The sequence below is a fragment of the Maniola jurtina genome, chromosome 10 (genome assembly GCF_905333055.1).
Source record: "Maniola jurtina chromosome 10, ilManJurt1.1, whole genome shotgun sequence".
Taxonomy (NCBI): domain Eukaryota; kingdom Metazoa; phylum Arthropoda; class Insecta; order Lepidoptera; family Nymphalidae; genus Maniola; species Maniola jurtina.
The window spans coordinates 12,929,554-12,951,509 of record NC_060038.1 but is presented as its reverse complement, the minus strand read 5'-3'; the positions used below and the strand labels follow the sequence as shown (position 1 = coordinate 12,951,509).

Sequence of the window (21,956 nt, the reverse complement as noted above, 5' to 3'; positions counted from 1 at the left end):
AACTGATTGTATACACGTAGACTGATGGTCCGATGGTCCGGACTGACGGATATTTAAATATTTTAATAATTTTTGTCAGTCTGGATAGACTGACGCCAGACTGAACGTGTATTTAATAGCTATCAGTCTGATGTCAGATGTCAGTCTGCGCTTAGACAGCGATGGAGTCGTACGACGCAGACTTGTCGCCGCCTGCGCCGAGCCCCCTACACACTAAGATCTAATTATTATCGTTGTGAATTAAAAAAAAACCGGCCAAGTGCGAGTCAGACTCGCGCACCGAGGGTTTCAATCTGTTTTAGAATGTACCTACAAGTAAAGCCCTTTCATATGATACCCCACTTGGTATAGGGTAGTTATCTTACTTTGAAAATTAAAACACATTCTAATATTTTTTTCTGTGATGTAACTACAAATTCAAGGTTTTCAGATTTATTCCTTTACTTGTGCTATAAGACATACCTACCTGCCAAACATGATTCAAGGTCAACGGAAAGTACCCTATAGGTTTCTGACAGACACGACGGACAGACAGACTGACAGACAACAAAGTGATCCTATAAGGGTTCCGTTTTTTCTTTTGAGGTACGGAACCCTAAAAATTTTAGGTAAGTTCGAAAAGGTCAAGAGTTGGAGCAGAAGAAGTTTATGTTCTGAAGAGCTGGACATTTGAATACCTGCATTCGATAATAATAAAATTAGCATTCGATAATAATAAATAATTAGCATAGTCTTCTTCTTCTCCTGTGTCTCTTATCTCATATTTATGGCGTTAAGAGTGTTAACGCGTCGAAGTTTTCGGTTGGACTGATGGTCAATCTGAATAAGCGTGTAATGTGCTTCGACAGTCTATCCATCTGGCAACAGTCTCATCACGATCAAGGTCACGGACTGAACTGACGCCAGATTGAGCATCTAACCTCCGTCTAAGTGGCAGCTGCAAAGTGCAATGTTTTCTTCACAGTTGCCAGTCTTAGAAGAGGCCGCACGCCTCTACAAGCGCTTCCCAGTCAGTTCCATCACCAAAAAACACCAACTAACACAAATACCGGCCACTTTAAAAAAAAAAACACTCCAAAAAGGCATAGCACGTGCGCCAGCAAACGCCAACACAGACGAAGTCATTGTCACTTTCACAGTTATGGTGACTGTCTCATGTGATATGTCTATTGTCTATGGTTATTGAAAAAAAAAACAAAAAAAAAGTCTGAGCTAAAAAACTAAAAAGTCTCGTCAAACTTATTTGTAAATATTCACATTAAAATGGAGAATTATTCAAGAGTTGAGAAAATTGGCGAAGGGACATATGGCGTAGTTTACAAAGCACGAGATAAACTAACTGGTAAAGATATTGCATTGAAGAAAATCAAACTTGAAAAGTAAGTTTTGGCGCGTAAATTGACAGCTTCAACATGCGAGATGGTTGATCCATTTATTATAAATTAAAGTTATTAAATTACAAGAGAATTTCAGTATGAGACTCTACAAGTTATTAAGTAATGGTCGTAATCCAAGAACAGTACTGATCGATTTATGGGCCTTTGTCACTACATTTTTAGAAAAAAAATTGAAAATTTTCATATTTAATATTTTAAACATTGATATGTATTTTAAAGATCCAGCTGCTTATTTCGGATACTATCATTAAGTACATTACAGTATCATCATTAAATGTTAAGATAAGTCAACTACTCACTACCTATAATTCCTGTTTTAATTTTTATGGCTTACTTTGGCTTGTAGGTAGGTACTATGTGGGAGAAGCCTCCTGGATATCAAAAACAAGATACCTATTCCAATTGCCAAAAAATGCACCATATTGAGAGCCTTCACCTTTTTGAAAGTTCTCCTTCCTATTTTAAACGTAAATCTAAATATATAAAAGGAAATGCTGACTGATCTATCAATTCCCAAATCAAACTACTGGATGTATCACTCTGAAATTCGGCATGCAGATTGCTGTTATGACGTAGACATCCGCTAAAAAAGGATTTTTGAAAATTCAATCCCTAAGGGGGTAAAATAGGGGTTTGAAATTTGTGCCCTGTGTGTTGTGGAAAAAAAAAGAATACCTAGCTGAGTTTGTTGTGTGGCTCTTCTCAGACTTGGACGCATTTGAAACCCTCATAGCTGTAGTTTTAAGTTAACTGTTAATGTAATTAACTATCACCACTACATCATTGTTTGACAGTCAGAAAGTACAATAGTAGTAAATGCCTTCACTTTGACTTTGTGTAGTCCATGCAGACGAAGTCGCGGACGTAAGCTAGTTGTAATCATATGAATGTATTTAAATTTCTAGTGAGCCAGAAGGAGTACCATCAACAGCGCTACGGGAAATCTCAGTGTTACGGGATCTGAAGCACCCCGCAGTAGTACAGTTGCTCGACATAGTCCTGGCTGACACAAAACTGTTCCTGGTGTTTGAATTCCTGCACATGGATCTTAAGAAGCTTATGGAAATGACTAAAGGCCCTTTGAAACTTGATCTTATTAAGGTAATCATTTTTAGTGTTCTGGATTAAAATAATAGGAATGGAACCCTTAAGATCCCAACACACTTGAGCTGCGTTGCGCGATGCAAAATATAGCTTATCAGTTTGTATGGAGCAAAGCGCAATTGAACGCCGTGGCGCGACAAATATAGTTTATATGAGTTTTGTATGGTGCAAGGCGCTGCCGCGTTGCGCAGCGCAGCATAACTGCGTTTGGACCTTTAAAGTGGCACTAAGTCTGTTCATCATTTATTACATCTGCCTATCACCACTTCTCCTAATTAGATCAAATTTGATCTAATTTGGTAATCATTATTAAGGCTTAAGTTAGATTCATGCTATTCATACACTTGTATTCTTGCTGTTTGTCATTTGGTCATTTAATTGCCGCCGCAGCCTTGCGTTTCTACTTTAACTGGCGTCATAATCTTTTTTTTTAAACTGAAGCTTCTTAGGGAACGTTTAGGATAAGGGTGCAACGCGCAAAAAGTGTAGGAACGCACCTCATTGGCTGGATTGTGTATTGTTGTCCATATGAGTGAATTAGACAGTAGCAGTTTTTTACCATAATATTTATTATTTCCCACATCCATGGATTTTATATACTATGAGTAAGGTAAGAAGTGTCATTTCTCTAGAATTTTCCACTCCTCAAGATTTTTTGCCTGCCTATTATATGAGGGTACGGCAGTTTATGTTAAAAGGGTTTAATATTATTTCTAGAGCTACATCCAGCAGTTGCTAGAAGGAGTAGCATACTGCCACGCACACCGCGTCCTACACCGCGACCTCAAACCCCAGAACCTCCTCGTGGACACTGAAGGTCACATCAAGCTGGCAGACTTTGGTCTCGCGCGGGCGTTCGGCATCCCAGTGCGAGCGTACACGCACGAGGTGGTGACTCTGTGGTACAGAGCACCAGAGATACTGCTCGGGACCAAGTTCTACTCCACGGCCGTCGACGTGTGGAGCCTGGGCTGTATTTATGCTGAAATGGTAGGTATTACATTTTGTAACTACCCTCAACTCTAATAAATGGAAAATTAAGTTTGTCTGTCTGTTTGTTACCTATGGGTTTACATATCATTTATCCGATTGAGTTGAAACTTTGTACAATTGTTATTGGCACTTACATGAAATTTTCTGACATAGTACCGTCACTAGGTGGTGGGCAAGTGGTTCAAACAAAGGAGGCATTGTAATATACTTTAGTATTATATAGTGGCAGAAATATTGAGGATGAATTTGAGAGTCCACTGCCACTGATACCACCACCATAATGTAGTTCTGTCAGCAATAAGGTTTAATACAGACAAAATATGACAGATATGAAGATTACGTGTTTCATCCTATGAGGAAGCTATGAGTGAGATTATTGTTCACAAGTGACCCACCCTGGCTTCGCAAGGGTAGCTTATTACAATTACTTTGAAAGTAAAATATAGCCCACGTCACTACTTATAGTGTAGTTTTCTAATGATGAAAGAATTTTCAAAATCGGTTCAGTAGTTTCAGCTTCCTAAAATCAAACTTTGAAATTTTGCGTTTTATAATATTAGTATAGATCATAATAATATAATCAGATATTGTATGTATAATTTCAGGTTAGCGGCAAAACCCTCTTCCCAGGCGACAGCGAAATCGACCAACTATTCCGAGTGTTCCGCGCTCTCGGCACCCCGGGCGACGACGTGTGGCCGGGAGCTCGGCTGCTGCCCGATTACCGCGCTGCGTTCCCGCGCTGGCCGAAGCGCGAAGCACGGACGCTGCTGCCGACGACCGCGCGCGCTTCGGAGCACGCTTGCACGCTGTTCGAAGCGATGCTTCGTTACGAGCCCAGCGAGCGCGTGTCGGCGCGCGCCGCGCTTCAGCACCCGTACTTCGCGGACGCGCGTCTCGTGCCGCCAGCGCTGCCCGCCATGCCAGCCGCCTCTTCCTCCTCCTCCACTATAAACAGTCTTGCCGATCTTTGATCCTAATGCGATAACTTTATTTATTAACCCCCGACCCAAAAAGAGGGGTGTTATAAGTTTGACGTGTGTATCTGTGTATCTGTGTGTCTGTGTATCTGTGTATCTGTCTGTGGCATCGTAGCGCCTAAACGAATGAATCGATTTTAATTTACTTTTTTTTGTTTGAAAGGTGGCTTGATCGAGAGTGTTCTTAGCTATAATCCAAAAAAATTGGTTCAGCCGTTTAAAAGTGTACGCTTGTGTACATTTGCTATCACTGGATTGGTTGGAAGGCGAAATGAAATTCAACTATTTTCTGCCAGTTACTAAATTTATTTACAGTGTTAATTCTAAGCTGTTTACTTACAGTAATAAACCTTGTGAGACTGTACTTCAATAATTACACTGTAAGGTTCACTGTTCACTGTACTACACTGTTCACTGTACTACACTGTTCACTGTACTATACTGATCACTGTTTCACTGTTAACTGTTAGGCAAGACTGTAAAACAAGACAAGACCGTAAAACAAGACAAGACTAAGACTAGACTGTCGCGACGTCGAATTCGTCCGCTTATATACTGTTTTGGGCTATGTCTGTCCCTTACTTTTCTATGCGCCCATCTCTTTTTTCGTACATTCTGGAAAAGTCGCGCTTTGTGGTAGCGTCATAAAAAAGGATCGAAGACAAAAAGGGTCGAAGACAATAGGTGTTTACGCTTTCTCGATCCTTGACCTATTGTTTCGTTCTTGGTAAGACAATAATCTATTATTTTTAAATTGGTGTTTACGCAGTTCTATTCCCCAATTTTCTCGAACTGTCCGGCACCTTATTATGCACTGTTATTGTTCCGGGCTGTCCCGCACATTCTCCCGCCGTGTGACTGCGTCGCATCATCTGTCGGTGCGGGCACGTCGTCGTTTGTTGACAGGGGCAGTAATACCAGCTTCCTAACTGGCCTCCGTAGTACGCCACCTTTGGTCAGAATATCCACTGTACGCACGACGTTGTCTGGTCCCGGGTATGTAGCTATAACTCTGTCTCGTATCCATACATTGCGTGGCAGGTTTTGGTCAACTATTTGTACGGGGTCGTAGACTTGTATTGCAGGTCCTCGTCCGTTTGGCTCCCGCCGGTGTTGAAGTACAGGAAGGTACTCCTTCACCCAACGTGCCCAGAATATGTCAGTCAACCTTTGCGCAGCTCGCGAAGTGGACTGTGCCTTGGTGGGAATATAGTGCCAGGAGATCATTTCCTTTGTTACTTCCTCTGCTGTTGCGCGTCGAAGCTTGTTCCGATTTGAGAACCAAGAGGTGTCGGGTAGTGCTTTTGCGAGTTTCGGTTTCCTTTTATCGGTCACATGATTTATCTTCTCTTCACCAGAAGATTCTTCTTGTTCTGTGATGGACACTTCGGTTGGCCAGTGAGCTTCTGTTTCATAGAGAAAGTCGAGTCCCTTGTACGAGCGGTGGTTCCTATTGAATGTAGCGGGAACTTCTCGAATAGCGTCGTCTGTCACATACAATTTTGTTGAAAACCTGCGCCACTCGGTGACTTTAGAAGACTCTTCAGTAGCTGCAAGGTGATGCGCCACGTAAGGTCTATATGAGCGCGACCCAGTCCGTATCCAGGTGAGTACGGTTTTGCTGTCAGTCCAGAATACCCTGCAGTCTGGTTTTCTTTCATGTTCTGCGATCACTGCTTCAGCGAGTTTGGTTCCCATGACGGCAGCCTGGAGCTCCAATCTCAGAATGGATGTCAACTTCAACGGCGCTACCTTCGCTTTGGCCATAATGAGAGATAGACCAATTTCACCATTCGGTGCCACTGTTCTCCAGAATAGAATCGCTGAATAAGCTGCTTCGCTGGCGTCGGTAAAGACATGTAGTTGTATTGAAGTGGCGTCGCTATAGTGCAGATATCGTCTCGGGATCGTTATGTTGCTGAGATTCTTTAGATGACTCATCCAGTCTTGCCACTGTGCGGCCAGGTCTTCATCGAGCTCGTCATCCCATGCCGTACCTCTTCGCCATACTTCCTGCAGCAGCTGTTTTGCCCTTATGGTGACAGGCGATGCGAAGCCGAGTGGATCGAATAGCGACATAACAATTCTCAGCGCCTCTCTCTTCGTAGGTGTCTTCCCGTTAATGAGCGTTGGTGCGATACGAGCTAAATTGAGGTTGAAGGTGAGTTCGTCTGTGTTGAGCTTCCAGATGACGCCCAGTACTCGTTCTGTTTTCTCTTCAGATTTGTAGAGTTCCTTGTCTTCTGTTTGTTCCTTTTCACCGAGTGCTTCTAGTAGGTATGAAGAGTTCGACTTCCACTGCTTCAATTCGAAACTGGCCTTAGAGTGCACTTCACGCACGCTCTTCGCGATGCGCACTGCGTCTTCAAGAGTTCTAAAACTGTCCAAGTAATCATCAACGTAGTGCTTCTGTATAATGGCAGTTGTGGCTTCGGGGTGAGTTTCTTCATACTGTTTGGCGTTCAAGTTCTTTACATAAATCGCTGTAGACGGAGAACTTGACGCACCAAAGATTAATGACGTCATCCTATATTCTTCAGGAGGTTGGTCATCTCGTCGATTCCCGCGCCACAGGTAGCGAAGTGCATCTCTGTCCTCAGTTCGTAATTTCACTTGCATGAACATTTCCTTAATATCTGCTGTAACTGCAATCATGTGCTGTCGGAACCGCATAACGACGCCTGGTAGAGACTGTAGAAGATCAGGTCCTTTAAGTAGCATATCGTTGAGAGCTACTCCCTTCGTCTTCGCTGCTGCGTCGTGTACAACTCTTAGCTTCTCAGGCTTCATTGGGTTGATCACTGCGAAATGTGGCAAGTACCAAGTCTTGCCTGCTGTCTTCTGTTTTGGAGCCGGTTCAGCATATCCTTTCGAGATAAGAGCTTCCATCTGATCTGTATATTTCTGTTTCAGCTTGGGGTCTCGGTCGATCTTCTTTTCGATGTTAAAGAGCCGCTTCAATGAGTTTTCATAATTCTCGGGAAGCGTAACGTCTTCTGTGCGCCAGAGAAGACCAGTTTCGTATCTTCCTTCTGCTGTCCTTTTGGTTGTCTTCTCCAGGATCTGTAGCGCGCGTTCTTCGGGGTCCGTTTTTGGTTTCTTTGGCTGTATGCAGAGTGCGTCCATCTCAAAGTATTGCTTGACGAGGCTATCCAGGTCATCTTCTATTTCTTCTGCGACGTGTGACACGAAGTCAATACGGCGTCCTAAGGTGCGAGTCTGACTGCCATGTAGTACCCACCCTAGCGGCGTGAGAGAGGCCACCGGTTGGTTCTTGTCTCCTCTTCTCACTTCTGTTGTCAGCAGAAGATGCCAATTGTCTTGACCAATTAGCAATCTTGGCTTCACATCTGCATATATGAGATAATCGCGGATATCTGCTAGATGTTTACATCTATCCACCATTTCTCTTGAAACCTGCTGTGACGAGACTTGTAGGTTCTTTACTGTGCGCGCTTGTATTTGCTCTTCACAATCGTTGAGACCTCTCAATTTAATGGTTACCCTTCTCGAAGCTGACTCCGATGTCTTCATATCATTTAGGGTTTCTATCTTCAGTGGATCGACGGGTCCTGGCGCTCCGATGCATTCGGCCACGCTGTTGTCGATTAATGTCACTGTTGACCCGTCGTCCAACAAGGCGAAGGTGTTGATGGTACCTTTGGGTCCTTCGACTTGCACTGGGATAATTTTCAAAAATGATTGCTTCTTTTTAATCGTCCACGCAGAATTGATTACTTCTGTAGCTTCCTTGTCTTCTTTCTTTTCTGTTTTGTTATAGTGCAGCATCTTGTGGTGGTAATTCCTGCAGCTGTTGATGCCGCACACTTTAGCTCGACATCTGTGCATTTTATTTCTGTATCGAAGACATCGAAAGCATAGGCGTTTGGACTTGGCTGTATCCCATCTTCCATTTTCATCCAAATTCTTGAACTGTTCACATTCTGTTGAATTGTGTCCCTCTTTTCCGCATACGGGACACTTGGCTGTGTACATCCTCTCTGCGACGTTGTGTACCTTCTGTGGTTTCTTCTGTTGAGTGGCTGATGTCTGTGAGGCCACCTGTTCAGGTAGCGCATATGGTCCGCACAGCTCCGCTTCTCTCTTGAGGAATTTATCCAGCTTCAACAAATCTGGGTCTTCCTTGGGCTGTGTTGCTGCGAAGTCATAGAATCTGTAGCGCAGCGTAGGTGTAAGTTTGTCCACGAGTGTCTTCGAAACTTCAGGGTTATACATATAGTTCACGCAGCTTAGTGTCTTCAATGTTGCCACTACGTTAGAGACCTTCGTCGCGAATATGCAAATGTCCCGTGGTGATTCAGTGAGACGCGGCAGTCCACGGAGCGTCTCCATCTCTGTCATAGCAATTGACTCCGGTCTTCCGAATCTTGACTCGAGGGTCTTCATAATTTCCGTAGGGTGCGCGCTGGTGATAAGAAGCCCTTCCACTGCTTCTTTAGCCTTTCCCTTTAAGTTTCGTCGCAGACGATTTATGTTCTCCACTGTACTGAACATATGTTCAGTTTCATAGTAAGCGGCGCGGAATGGTAGCCACTCTTGATGTGATCCACCAAAGAAAGGCAGTTCGATGTACTTGGGGCGCTGCGCCGCTTTCACGGCGTTTGTGATAGCTGTAGCTAGCTCTGCTATTCCGGATTGCACTCCCGCCGGTGATTGATGTGTAGACTTTTGGTGTTCCTCTGGAAGCTTCTGTTGTTCCGCGTCTTTGACCACTGATTCTTCTGTATGGTACTGAGGTGCATCAGTGATCGCTAACACGGGACGTGCTGGTTGACTGTCTAGCCAGTTGTCCACTCGTTTGTTGACTTCTGTATTGGAGTGGACGGAGACACCATCATCTTCTAAATCCTCTATTTCTGTATCTGTTTCTTCTGTCTCCAAGGCGGCGAGGCGCGCAGCAGCTAGTTCCACCTGAAGGCGCAGCAGTTCTTCCTTTGCTTTTGCTATTTTGTGAGCCTTCGTCTTGCTGTAGTTCGATCGTCCCTCTCCCCCCTTCTTACTGGGGGCCCGAGGTACCTGTGGTTTGTCAACTGTTCCCTTCTTTACTGTAGAGGTCTCTGTATCTCGAGTACACTGGACTGTATGAACCCCCCCTGAAGCCGGAGGGTTCATCTGTTTCGCGTCGACGGGCAGAGTCGGTGCGAAGGAGGGCGTAATCGAGTGAGTGGCGGCCGAAATCTTCGATTTAACTGTCGCGGAGGGTGACACGGCAAAGGGTGCTGACGTCGCGGAAGTACTGTAAATCGCTGTCTGTTCTGTTGCTTCCGTTGTGACAGTTCCCGTGGCTGTATAGGCCGTGTCGGTTTCCGTCCTAGTTTCGGTAGCCAAAGCGGCGGTTACCTCTGACGTCGAAGGAATTTGTTCTGTAGGGGCCTTGTGGCTATTAGCTTGTTGACGCATAACTGGCATTCTGCTGTCTTTAAATATCACGATGAATTTCAGAATTTTAATTCTTCCAACAATATCCGGTTCGAAGGACCATTAAATGTACGCTTGTGTACATTTGCTATCACTGGATTGGTTGGAAGGCGAAATGAAATTCAACTATTTTCTGCCAGTTACTAAATTTATTTACAGTGTTAATTCTAAGCTGTTTACTTACAGTAATAAACCTTGTGAGACTGTACTTCAATAATTACACTGTAAGGTTCACTGTTCACTGTACTACACTGTTCACTGTACTACACTGTTCACTGTACTATACTGATCACTGTTTCACTGTTAACTGTTAGGCAAGACTGTAAAACAAGACAAGACCGTAAAACAAGACAAGACTAAGACTAGACTGTCGCGACGTCGAATTCGTCCGCTTATATACTGTTTTGGGCTATGTCTGTCCCTTACTTTTCTATGCGCCCATCTCTTTTTTCGTACATTCTGGAAAAGTCGCGCTTTGTGGTAGCGTCATAAAAAAGGGTCGAAGACAAAAAGGGTCGAAGACAATAGGTGTTTACGCTTTCTCGATCCTTGACCTATTGTTTCGTTCTTGGTAAGACAATAATCTATTATTTTTAAATTGGTGTTTACGCAGTTCTATTCCCCAATTTTCTCGAACTGTCCGGCACCTTATTATGCACTGTTATTGTTCCGGGCTGTCCCGCACAAAAAGTTATCAGCTATTTTCTAGTTTTCTTGTAGAAAAGAAAAAGGTTAGATAACCGTTAGGTTCATAATATTCAAGTGTCAATTGACAAATGTCAAGCTGTCAAGATGGACGTTGCCTAGATATACATAATTATTTATTTGAAAATGATTTGTCAGGGGTGTTGAAAATTTTTAATTTACACGTGTCATTATAAATGTATTTATTTTACTTTAAATAAAGATGAATTAAGGACTAAATAAATTCTATGGACATTTAACATTTAATTTTTAGTCCTCGCTCAACCCTTGTATGTATAAATAGAGCCAGGCTTCTGTACAATGACCGAATTCAGTCGTATTGAGTTAAACTTAATTGGATAAGCAATGCGCACACGCATAAATAACGAACAGACAAACGTGAAACTCGACTTATTGTAGAAGATACCATGACTCGATATTTTTCTATTTAGAAATTATTGTAGATATTAACTAGGCTTGTTTAACATGAACATGATTTCAAAGTCAAATGACGTAATATGAACTGAATAAAAATTTTACAATTATTATTATCTAATGGTTTCATTTATCCCTCACTTATCCCTTATATTACTTAGTAGTAATAATGATAAAGTCCTTTCGACTAAATTTCGACTATGCCGGCCAGTTTTTATAGAGATTAGCCACTGCTTGGGGATATTATAGTGCACAAGTATGTGCGCAAGCACAGGTGCACTCTATTCCAGATGGGCCGAACCCCGACATGATCGCAAAGAGATCAGGTGTAGGGTAGGACCGATGTGCTCACCGAGATACGGCAGGGCTGACGCACCGCCAACCTCCTAATTTCTTATCAGAATAAATCAATCCATACTATAATATTATAAATGCGAAAGGGTGTCGGTCTGTCTCAATAATTTTGAAAGAGCCATCCCTCTGTCTGCTACTTTTTCACGGCCCAACAGTGTAACCGATTCTGACGAAATTCTGTACAGGGTTAGTTATATCTCGGGGACGGACATAGGCTACTTTTTATCCCGGAAAATCAATGAGTTCCCACGGGATTCCTAAAAACCCATGAAATTTGGTACATATTCCTATAATGCGTATGTTCAACGTCCCAACAACTGTACAAAGGTTCCACTCTGTCGGATGTCGGACAGTCGGTGACCGAAATTTTCCCGGCAAAAAATGAAACACACAGGATGACTTGACCATGAGAGAAGTTTGCAGTCCCAAGATTTAGTACCAATTTGGTACCTGACATCAAATAAGTAGTAATTACTTGGGTAAATAAGGAGAAATTTTATAATGAAAAAAAGGGGCCAGCCATTCCGACAGCAGGATGGCTGGGCCAAGTGGGGGTTTCTACGTTAAAGGCGTTATACTTACCTATTTATTTTTTCGTAAAGAGTTACTAGCAAATAGTTACTAAATCTCTACGAAATAAGGTAAGGTAGAGGTAATTAAAGTAGTGGGTAAAGATTTAGTACCAAATAGGTAGCTACCTACTTCCAAATTCTCTCATGGTCCAGAAACCCTGACACCTATGATAGAGGTCCCGCTAGGAGTACGCTCTTTCTCTCATAAATCATAACTGATTACGTTAATATCAAAACGACGCGTTACAACCCTATGTAGGACTTAGGTTCCAAAGAAAACTCAATATTTTTTAATAATTATTTATTTTATACTATAAGTATGTCACTTAAAACTAAAATTAAAAGTATTAACACAATTTTTATAGCGACCTATCAGGCTTAAAAACAAGTCTCAGTGTCAGTCCATACTAGAATAAAAACTTAAAATGCACGCGTCTACTCAAGTAAAAGTCTACGGTCTCCACAACTTGAGCAGCCCGTCTTCACTGTAGGTGGCCAATAGATTTTGATGCGGGTGGTGTGTCATACCTATTACCGCTTTTTCGTGAATCTGCAAGTAATAAAAACCATTGTCAGTAAAAACCATTCAAAATTTTCGCAAAACTTAAAATCACTTCTTTATGCATACTAATATTATAAATGCGAAAGTGCGTCTGGCTCTCTATCTACTAGTTTTTCACGGCTCAACAGTTTAACCGATTTGGTGAAAGGTAGAGAATTAGCTTATCCCGAAGAAGGACCAGCTACTTTTTATCCCGGAAAATCAAAGAGTTCCCATGCGGTTTTAAAAAAACCTAAATCGACACGGACGAAGTCGCGGGCATCATCTGGTTATAAATATTCTTTGCTCAAATTTAGGTCAGCCACATATTAAAAAAAAGTCTGTCAGAAAACTTTCGCTTCTGACGTTCGCAAAGTGAGCGTAGTCCGATCCTGCGAAATTCTGACAGTTAGCGAGCGGGCTCTAACACCCAGAGTATGAGCAGGAGTGCCTTCCGGCGCGAGTCAAAATTTTTGGTAACGCATAATCTCTGATAACACGGGACCGGCTTTAGTTGTAAAACAAGTAGCAAATTTGTATGCTACGCTCTCTTGTTTAATTGAGGGTTCATTCGTTGGCTTTTGACACCCATCCAGACAGTGTTAACGTTACGCGCTACGTTGTGGATTCCCTCTCATTAGCGTCGATTCTGATGTTTTTCTCTAAACTAAATTTAGAGTATTTGCAGTCTGCATCTTTTTCTTTTTAATACTGTTAAAAGTGATGGAAAATGAATTTTAAATTTAAAACAGATTACAGTTCCGTCCTCCACCTCGCGACGAGCGCTCAACAACAGATGATGGATAAGGTAACTCACGTTAATAGTTCTCTCCAGTTTCCCGCTGGCCGCGCAGAAGGCGTAGAGCACGAGGTCCTCGCCCGCACAGTACACAAGCCGGCCGCGCGCGCCCAGAGCGGCGCACACTAGCGACCCGCCCTCCGCCTCGCGACGACCGCTCGAGAACGAACGCACTATCTGACCCTACAAACAAAATTACTAAGAAAATACGTACAATACAACGTACGAGCCTCGATAGCTCAACGGTTGAGGAGCAGACTGAATTCCGGAAGGTTGGCGGTTCAAACCCCACCCGTTGCACTATTGTCGTACCTACCTAGTCCAAGCTTTAAGCTTAATTGGAGGGGAAAGGGGAATATTAGTCTTGAATAGCATGACTATAAAAAAACTCACTTGTTATGACTTTGACTACGTAATCATTATAGATACAACGAAATCTACGCAATTACCATCAGACTTGAAATCTGTGCAATCATTACGTTTCATTCCTAAATATCTGCACTACATAAAATGTACGATCACCGATCCAGAATGAACACACTATCTCACCTTAGGAAATAAATATTATTAAGACTTAAAATACATACAATCATCACTACTTTCGTCAAAGTAAGATAAAACAATCATCACATCTGAAAACTTCAAAAATCTGCGCGATCATTAGTAGGTTTGTAAATTCGTGCAATCACCATGAATGATGAATCACAGCTGTAAATCTATATAATTGGAAAATGCATTCTTTAAGAGCGAGTTTACATTTATTTATATGGATCAATAACGTACCTGCATGTTCATAATGACTACGGTGTTAGTGCGGTTGCACACTACGAAGTGGTCAGGGTTCTTCGGCGTTAGCAGCAGGGAGTTGACGGGGGGTTCCCCGGACCCCAGGGGCTTGAGGGTCGCCGTGCATTCACCCGTCCGTACTGACCAAACCTGTGTATAGACAGCAGATTTTAAACTAAGCTAATTTTGTGAAGAAATCAAACAAAACTAATGATTAAATTAATTATTAAACTCGATAAATTTAATAAAACCGTCAAAATTAATGCCTTTTTTCATACACATAGTGGGTAACTGCCGCGACTATATCCTGTGTGGATTTAGTTTTTATGAAAATGTCACGGGAAAAAATATACCGGCCGCGGTCGAGATAAAATCTGACATATCCGTAAACTTTATAACACTACAAACATAAACTAACTTAGACTACAAACATAGACTATAGGTATCATTTTTGAGGGCACACTAATAAGATACTATACATTTTTTAGGGTTCCGTAGCCAAATGGCAAAAAAAACGGAACCCTTATAGATTCGTTATATTTTGGCTGCAATCAGACCTGCTGGCAAGTGATGATGCAATCTACAATGGAGTGTGCTGATATATAGAAGATAGAAGCCTAACCATTCTTTCCTTGGAAGGTTTACCCTTCACCATTTTACCACAGAGCCGCAAGAGGTCGCGAAGTATCCATCCTTATATCGTCGATAATCAAAAAAAAAAAATCTATCCAAAAATCCATTTACGCGCATGAAACGTTTTGCGTCATCATTTTTCATATGCATGGCTAAAGCTTGGAATATTCTTCCGCGAACTGTGTTTCCTAGCAATTACAATACGGACATCTTTAAAACAAGAGTGGATTAGGCATCTTCTAGGTAAACGCGTTCCATCTTACGAGTAGGCCACATCAGATTCCATCAGGTGTGATTGTGGTCAAGTGCTTGCCCATAATGAATAAAAAAACGAAAAAAAGGTACCTACCCATATTAGAAGTGAAAGGGAAAACTGACACACATATGTACAAATACATAATCTAATATTTACCTTGACTGTACCATCAGAAGAAGCACTGAGCACACTGTGACCATCCGGAGTGAACACAGCTTCGTTGACGAAAGATGTATGCCCGCGGAACTCTTTTAGGATCTTGCCAGATTTTAGCCCGTGGATTCTGTAAACGTATTCATGTTATTTAATACTAAGAATTTTGTGGAAATCCAAGGCAATGGTATACATTTCATAAAGACCACTGCTTACCGTCTTATTCAAAAACTAGCTTATTTAGACTACATAAAGGTCAAACCCCACTTTTACCCCCTTCGGGGTTAAACTTTCAAAAATTCTTTCTTAGCGTTGATAGATCAGTCAGTCAGCTTTACCTTTTGTATATTTAGATAAATATATAAAATGCTTTATAGTATAGAAAAAAGTGTTACAGTGTTGTGGCGGTTGACTGCTTATACTGTCAAAAAAGCTGTGCACGCTCCTGATCCAAGGTATACCACTTCAAAGGTCGTTTAGTCGAGGGTTCGTGGTTCGATCCCGGACAAGCATCTATAACTTTCGAATTGATGTTGTAACCCTCACCTGATGGTGCGGTCGAAGGACGCGGAGAGGATCTGCGTGTTGTCGCGCGTGAACTGCAGACACGTGACGCCCTTCGCGTGCGCGCGCTCCAGCTTGCGCTGCACGTGACCTGACGACACTTTCCATACCTGCACGTAATGTTACATTATGTGTTATAGCTCTCACCTGATGGTGCGGTCGAAGGACGCGGAGAGGATCTGCGTGTTGTCGCGCGTGAACTGCAGACACGTGACGCCCTTCGCGTGCGCGCGCTCCAGCTTGCGCTGCACGTGACCTGACGACACTTTCCATACCTGCACGTAATGTTACATTATGTGTTATAGCTCTCACCTGATGGTGCGGTCGAAGGACGCGGAGAGGATCTGCGTGTTGTCGCGCGTGAACTGCAGACACGTGACGCCCTTCGCGTGCGCGCGCTCCAGCTTGCGCTGCACCTGTCCTGACGACACTTTCCATACCTGCACGTGATGTTACATTATGTGTTATAGCCCTCACCTGATGGTGCGGTCGAAGGATGCGGAGAGGATCTGCGTGTTGTCGCGCGTGAACTGCAGACACGTGACGCCCTTCGCGTGCGCGCGCTCCAGCTTGCGCTGCACCTGTCCTGACGACACTTTCCATACCTGCACGTAATGTTACATTATGTGTTATAGCCCTCACCTGATGGTGCGGTCGAAGGATGCGGAGAGGATCTGCGTGTTGTCGCGCGTGAACTGCAGACACGTGACGCCCTTCGCGTGCGCGCGCTCCAGCTTGCGCTGCACGTGACCTGACGACACTTTCCATACCTGCACGTAATGTTACATTATGTGTTATAGCTCTCACCTGATGGTGCGGTCGAAGGACGCGGAGAGGATCTGCGTGTTGTCGCGCGTGAACTGCAGACACGTGACGCCCTTCGCGTGCGCGCGCTCCAGCTTGCGCTGCACGTGACCTGACGACACTTTCCATACCTGCACGTAATGTTACATTATGTGTTATAGCTCTCACCTGATGGTGCGGTCGAAGGACGCGGAGAGGATCTGCGTGTTGTCGCGCGTGAACTGCAGACACGTGACGCCCTTCGCGTGCGCGCGCTCCAGCTTGCGCTGCACCTGTCCTGACGACACTTTCCATACCTGCACGTGATGTTACATTATGTGTTATAGCCCTCACCTGATGGTGCGGTCGAAGGATGCGGAGAGGATCTGCGTGTTGTCGCGCGTGAACTGCAGACACGTGACGCCCTTCGCGTGCGCGCGCTCCAGCTTGCGCTGCACCTGTCCTGACGACACTTTCCATACCTGCACGTAATGTTACATTATGTGTTATAGCCCTCACCTGATGGTGCGGTCGAAGGATGCGGAGAGGATCTGCGTGTTGTCGCGCGTGAACTGCAGACACGTGACGCCCTTCGCGTGCGCGCGCTCCAGCTTGCGCTGCACCTGACCTGACGACACTTTCCATACCTGCACGTAATGTTACATTATGTGTACCTTCACCTTTAAACTAAACAAGGTCATTAATGGCTATTGCAGCCAAGACTTCTATAGTACTTTTCCCTCATTTGTGAGAAAAAAAAATGAATTCAAGAAAAAAGTTATTGCAGTTTATACAGTTAGACAAGGATTTCGTCTGTGTTGGTGTTAGCTGGCGGGCGTGCTCTTTTTAGAGTGTTTTTTTGTTAAAACTGACTGGAAAGCGTTCTAAGGGGGTGCCGTGCGTATGTCGGCGAACGCCGGCACGGACGGGGTCCATACTTTTATAGTATAACTAACTTGTTACAAATAACTACAAACTTGATATTGGCTAATCTTTGTAAAGCCAGGCGAGAGAGAAAAAAAAAACCAGTTAGACAATGATTGAAACTTTAAAACACACAACTTTTGAAACAGTGAACACTTTTACCAAGTAAAATTTAATAATCCTTTCTGTGATGAACTAAATATTCATTTTTAACTGAGAGCAGTCATGTTATTATCTAACTTATGAAATGTAATGCACATTTCAGCCTGTATCACTGTTTTTTTTTAATATTTTTTTTTTTTTAGTTATCTTACTTTAATCTTGCCATCGTTGGAGCCAGCAGCCAATGTGTCGCTGTCACGAGCGAAGGCTAAGCTCAACACAGCTTCCTCCATACTCATGTACTCGTCATGAGCTTGATAACGGAGATCCTTACGTATCTTGCCCGTCGTAAAGTTCCACACTTCCACTAAGCCATCTACTGAACCTGTGACTAGGTATTGCCCATCTGGAGAGAACCTGGAATACAAGATATGTTTTTGCCCCTGAGATAAATACTTTGATTCAAACTCACAGGTTTGATTCAAACAGATCTCGGGCTCGATTCCCGGCAGCAGTTACGAATTTCATAATTTCTAAATTTCTGGGCTGATCTGGTGGGAGGCTTCGGCCGTGGCTATTTACCACCCTACTGGCAAAGCCGTGCCGCCAAGCGATATAGCGTTCCGGTACGATGCCGTGTAGAAACCAAAGGGGTATATGGGTTTAATAAAAACTGCCATACTTCTTAGACTGCATCATCACTTACCACCACGTGAGATTGCGTTCAAGGGCTAACTTGTTATTTAATAAAAAAAAGGCAAAAAATGTCCTCAAAAAAAGACAAAATTTAAATAACTGATTAGTTTGAAAATAATAACCCAATAATACCAAACATTGATTCCCGTGGTTAAAACATCGCGCATCTCGCTTTTTAATATCTCCCACCAGTAAATGTTGATTGAAATAGCATGTTCTCACGCACGACCATGCGATGAAGAAGAGATGACTAATAAGGTCTGTTTTTAACCCCCGACCCAAAAAGAGGGGTGTTATAAGTTTGACGTGTGTATCTGTGTATCTGTCTGTGGCATCGAAGCTCCTAAACTAATGAACTGATTTTAATTTAATTTTTTTTGTTTGAAAAGTGGCTTGATCGAGAGTGTTCTTAGCTATAATTCAAGAAAATCGGTTCTGCCGTTTGGAAGTTATCAGCTCTTTTCTAGTTACTGTAACCTTCACTTGTCGGGGGTGTTATAAATTTTTAATTTACACTTGTTATTTATTTAACTTTGCTAGTTTTACTAGTGGGGCAGAGTATTCCACTGTCCCAAGTGCTTGCGAGCTACATTATTGATGACATAGAAACATACATTTATAACATAGAAATACAATCATTTTCAGAATAATTCAATACCTTGCGCATTCAACATGTGATTTCTGACCAAACTTGATCATTTTGGAGAGTTGTGTTGGACACTGATCGTCTTCTTCATCTCTTATTGCAGCTTTACCTCGGAACAAATCGATGGTTGTACCTAAAAAAATAGACAAATGAAATTGATTTCTTTTTTACCTAGAAGACTTTTCCATATCTTAAGTACGAAAGAAGTTGAGTAAGTTATATATAAGGTCCTAAGTACGAAAATAAGTCCGGCAGATTTTTCGATTACTTTTGGTTTTCGTAAATTTTAAACATCTGATTTGGTCTGGCGAGACCATGGCTAGTCTCAATGAAAACCAAGCTCAAGTGCCGCCAAGCGCTTATTGGTTCGATGACACACAGAAATCGATTAAAATGTCATCAAAAGCTACCATGTCTTTTAAAAAGAATCCCAAAAAAAATTCGCATACATGTTCACTGTTCAGCCAAGCCCTTCTTCTTTACTTCTTTATGGCGCTTTGTACTGCGGTTTTACGGTCCGCAATAATTCCGCCAATGTCAATTCAGTCGAGAAAACACTCCCAAGCTCTATGCCCCCTTCAAATCATTATCTGTAATCTGTAGTCATTATCCAGTAGCAGTTCACTTTACTCAGGTGATGACTGATGTTTTGTAATTAAATAAGTACATACCAAAAACACCAATATAGACGCATTCTGCCGCAATTTGTGATGTAATTCAAATTATTTAGAAATTTCCTTGAATTGTGATAAGTGGGTGAAATAAAACACTATCATAAAAAGTATTTATAGATGTTACTTACCAGGAGGTAACAGCCCCTGATGCTGTTGCCACTTGAGAGCCTGTCCCAACAAAGCCAGCAGACGCGAAGATGGCACGACAGAAACTTCGCCTGCCAAAGCCGCAGCAAGCGCCGCACGCCTCCACTCTTTGCCCCCTCCCGCCGTTCCTCGAGCCCCGCCGTAGGCCTCCCGAGGATCGAAATACGAACGAGCTAGCATGTTTTCTGTAAAACAAGTTTAAAATATTACACACATTAAAAATTTCAGGCAAATCAGTTTAGTCATTGTGGCTTGAAGGGGTAACAAAATATCCAAACTTTCACATGATATAGCAGTGCAGCAAAGGGGAAACAAATGTATGAGCTAAAATTAAGCTGCCAAGTAGGAACTAATGGCTGTAAAATGTAAATACCTAGATGAAGAAACCTTTAACCAAACATGAACCAAACTAACCAGATTGATAACAAGTGTAAATTAAAAATTTATAATACCACCGACAAGTGAAGGTTACAGTAACGAGAAAAGACCTGATAACTTTCAAACGGCTGAACCGATTTTCTTGGACTATTCCGCGCCTACGATCCAAAGTATCCAAGCATTTTTCCAAAACATCATTTTCAAATAAATAATTATGTATCTAGGCAACGTCCATCTTGACAGCTTGACATTTGTCAATTGACATAATATTATGAACCTAACGGTTATCTAACCTTCTTTTCTACAAGAAAACTAGAAAAGAGCTGATAACTCTTAAATGGCTGAACCAATTTTTTTGGATTATAGCTAAGAACACTCTCGATCAAGCCACCTTTCAAACAAAAAAAAACTAAATTAAAATCGGTTCATTTGTTTAGGCGCTACGATGCCACAGACAGATTCACAGATACACAGATACACAGACACACAGATACACACGTCAAACTTATAACACCCCTCTTTTTGGGTCGGGGGTTAAAAATCACATACCAAGGTGCATATATCTGTCAGTCTCCTGCTGCTTCATCAGTAGACAGGGCTGCGTTTGCCGCAGCAGTGTCCTTGCAGCACCCAGCTCCCTCAACTCAATCAGTTCCAGTACAACTTGTTCATATAGATCCATCAACTTCTTGTCTGGCAACTTGAGGGATGCGGTGGCTTTGAGGACAGTGTCCCAGTGGCCATTGTTGATGTCTGCACAGAATCCATCCACACTGTCTACTGTGTTGAGAGAGACGCCAGTCTCTTCCTACAAATGAGGTTTTAAAGTTGATTTAGTTTTTTTTTTAAATTGTTTATTTACAAGCTTTTACATTTCTGTATAGCAGCCTCATTTTACCCTATTATATCCTACAATTCTATCTATATATACAATTCTAGCTTATGCTAAAAACCTATTCTATCACACAAACTTTACAACAATGTTACTTAGGTACCCTGTAACAATCTGAACAGATTGCAAGCTCTGTCAGAATTTGGATCGCTAAATTGATTTGGTTGTAATGTAAAAGAAGTGTAAGGCTTCGTTTCGTAAGGGTTGCTATTGGATCCCTCATCATCATCATCAACCCATTACCGACATAGTCCACCAAGCCGGCCAAGTGCAGATGGCTAAGAAGTTCCATAACATCTGTAGACTACAGATACCTACCCTGCTGTTAACACTTAGTGTTAGTGTAGGTACACATGTACCTACTACTAAAAATACTTTGTGTAATACTTTGTGTACTGTAAATACTTTGGGTCTATTTTACTTTGAATCTTACTGCATAGTAAGATTCAAAGTAAAATAGGCCCAAAGTATTTAAACGATTGCACTTTTTTTAATTAAGTACTTTCAGGTTCTAGCATCAGAGCCAGCAGTAGATTTTTAATAATAAGATAATAATGTATTTCTATACAACTTCTCTATGCTAAAACTAACCTGCAATGTTTGTAATGTTTTGGTGAGGTTAGACTCTTTGAGGTATTGTTGAATGAGGCGAATAACACTGAAAACAAATACGAGAACAATATTATATCATGAATAACTCTCATTCACTGTATATAAAAATCCTTTATACTTACTCCGCCGATTCTATTTCTATGGACATTGTTTTGTTTTGTATTTACTCAAAAGTTAAGAAAATCTTCGTCTTATTGTGTGTTCCTGTTCCTAAATACCATTTACTGCGATAAATCTATGTGCAATGGCAATGAACCAAAAAAACCGAGAGAATTGTCCAAGAATTATCGAGGAATATTATTTTTTATTTTATTATTTCAAATAAGTACCCAAAGTATTTTTTGGCATTGGCATTGACATATCATAACAACACGGGATCCATTTTGGATTTTTGGGATCCCACAGACAAAAC

General features: G+C 42.2%; 3 protein-coding genes across 3 annotated transcripts; 1 reads left to right on the top strand and 2 right to left on the bottom strand.

Moving 5' to 3' along the window:
• Window positions 1–1,173: 1,173 nt before the first annotated feature.
• Window positions 1,174–11,148, top strand: LOC123869247 (cyclin-dependent kinase 2). Its single transcript, XM_045912092.1, has 5 exons — window positions 1,174–1,379; window positions 2,303–2,498; window positions 3,219–3,491; window positions 4,100–4,491; window positions 10,786–11,148. The coding sequence occupies exons 1-4, from the start codon at window positions 1,264–1,266 to the stop codon at window positions 4,466–4,468; spliced, it is 954 nt and encodes a 317-aa protein (XP_045768048.1). The 5' UTR covers window positions 1,174–1,263; the 3' UTR covers window positions 4,469–4,491; window positions 10,786–11,148.
• LOC123869109 lies at window positions 5,282–9,904 on the bottom strand. Its single transcript, XM_045911847.1, has one exon. The coding sequence runs from the start codon at window positions 9,902–9,904 to the stop codon at window positions 5,282–5,284; it is 4,623 nt and encodes a 1,540-aa protein (XP_045767803.1).
• Window positions 11,149–12,250: 1,102 nt separating the features above from the next.
• Window positions 12,251–21,938, bottom strand: LOC123869240 (WD40 repeat-containing protein SMU1). Its single transcript, XM_045912079.1, has 11 exons — window positions 21,667–21,938; window positions 21,524–21,590; window positions 20,590–20,848; window positions 19,644–19,847; window positions 18,854–18,974; window positions 17,712–17,916; window positions 16,993–17,120; window positions 15,130–15,256; window positions 14,082–14,234; window positions 13,317–13,481; window positions 12,251–12,508 (listed from the first exon to the last, which is right to left on the bottom strand). Exons 1-11 carry the CDS (start codon window positions 21,690–21,692, stop codon window positions 12,410–12,412), a joined length of 1,554 nt encoding a protein of 517 aa, XP_045768035.1. The 5' UTR covers window positions 21,693–21,938; the 3' UTR covers window positions 12,251–12,409.
• Between the last annotated feature and the right edge of the window lie 18 nt (window positions 21,939–21,956).

What these genes read in the sequence shown, in the direction of transcription:
- LOC123869247 (XM_045912092.1), top strand. Translation starts at nt 1,264, where the DNA reads ATGGAGAATTATTCAAGAGTTGAGAAAATTGGCGAAGGGACATATGGC. An exon ending in AAGAAAATCAAACTTGAAAA is followed by an intron (nt 1,380 to 2,302) that starts GTAAGTTTTGGC and finishes TTAAATTTCTAG; the next exon opens with TGAGCCAGAAGGAGTACCAT. An exon ending in TGAAACTTGATCTTATTAAG is followed by an intron (nt 2,499 to 3,218) that starts GTAATCATTTTT and finishes TATTATTTCTAG; the next exon opens with AGCTACATCCAGCAGTTGCT.
- LOC123869109 (XM_045911847.1), bottom strand. Translation starts at nt 9,904, where the DNA reads ATGCCAGTTATGCGTCAACAAGCTAATAGCCACAAGGCCCCTACAGAA.
- LOC123869240 (XM_045912079.1), bottom strand. Translation starts at nt 21,692, where the DNA reads ATGTCCATAGAAATAGAATCGGCGGA. An exon ending in TCCTTCGACCGCACCATCAG is followed by an intron (nt 15,257 to 16,992) that starts GTGAGGGCTATA and finishes ATACGTTTACAG; the next exon opens with AATCCACGGGCTAAAATCTG. An exon ending in TAGTCATTATGAACATGCAG is followed by an intron (nt 13,482 to 14,081) that starts GTACGTTATTGA and finishes TTTTGTTTGTAG; the next exon opens with GGTCAGATAGTGCGTTCGTT.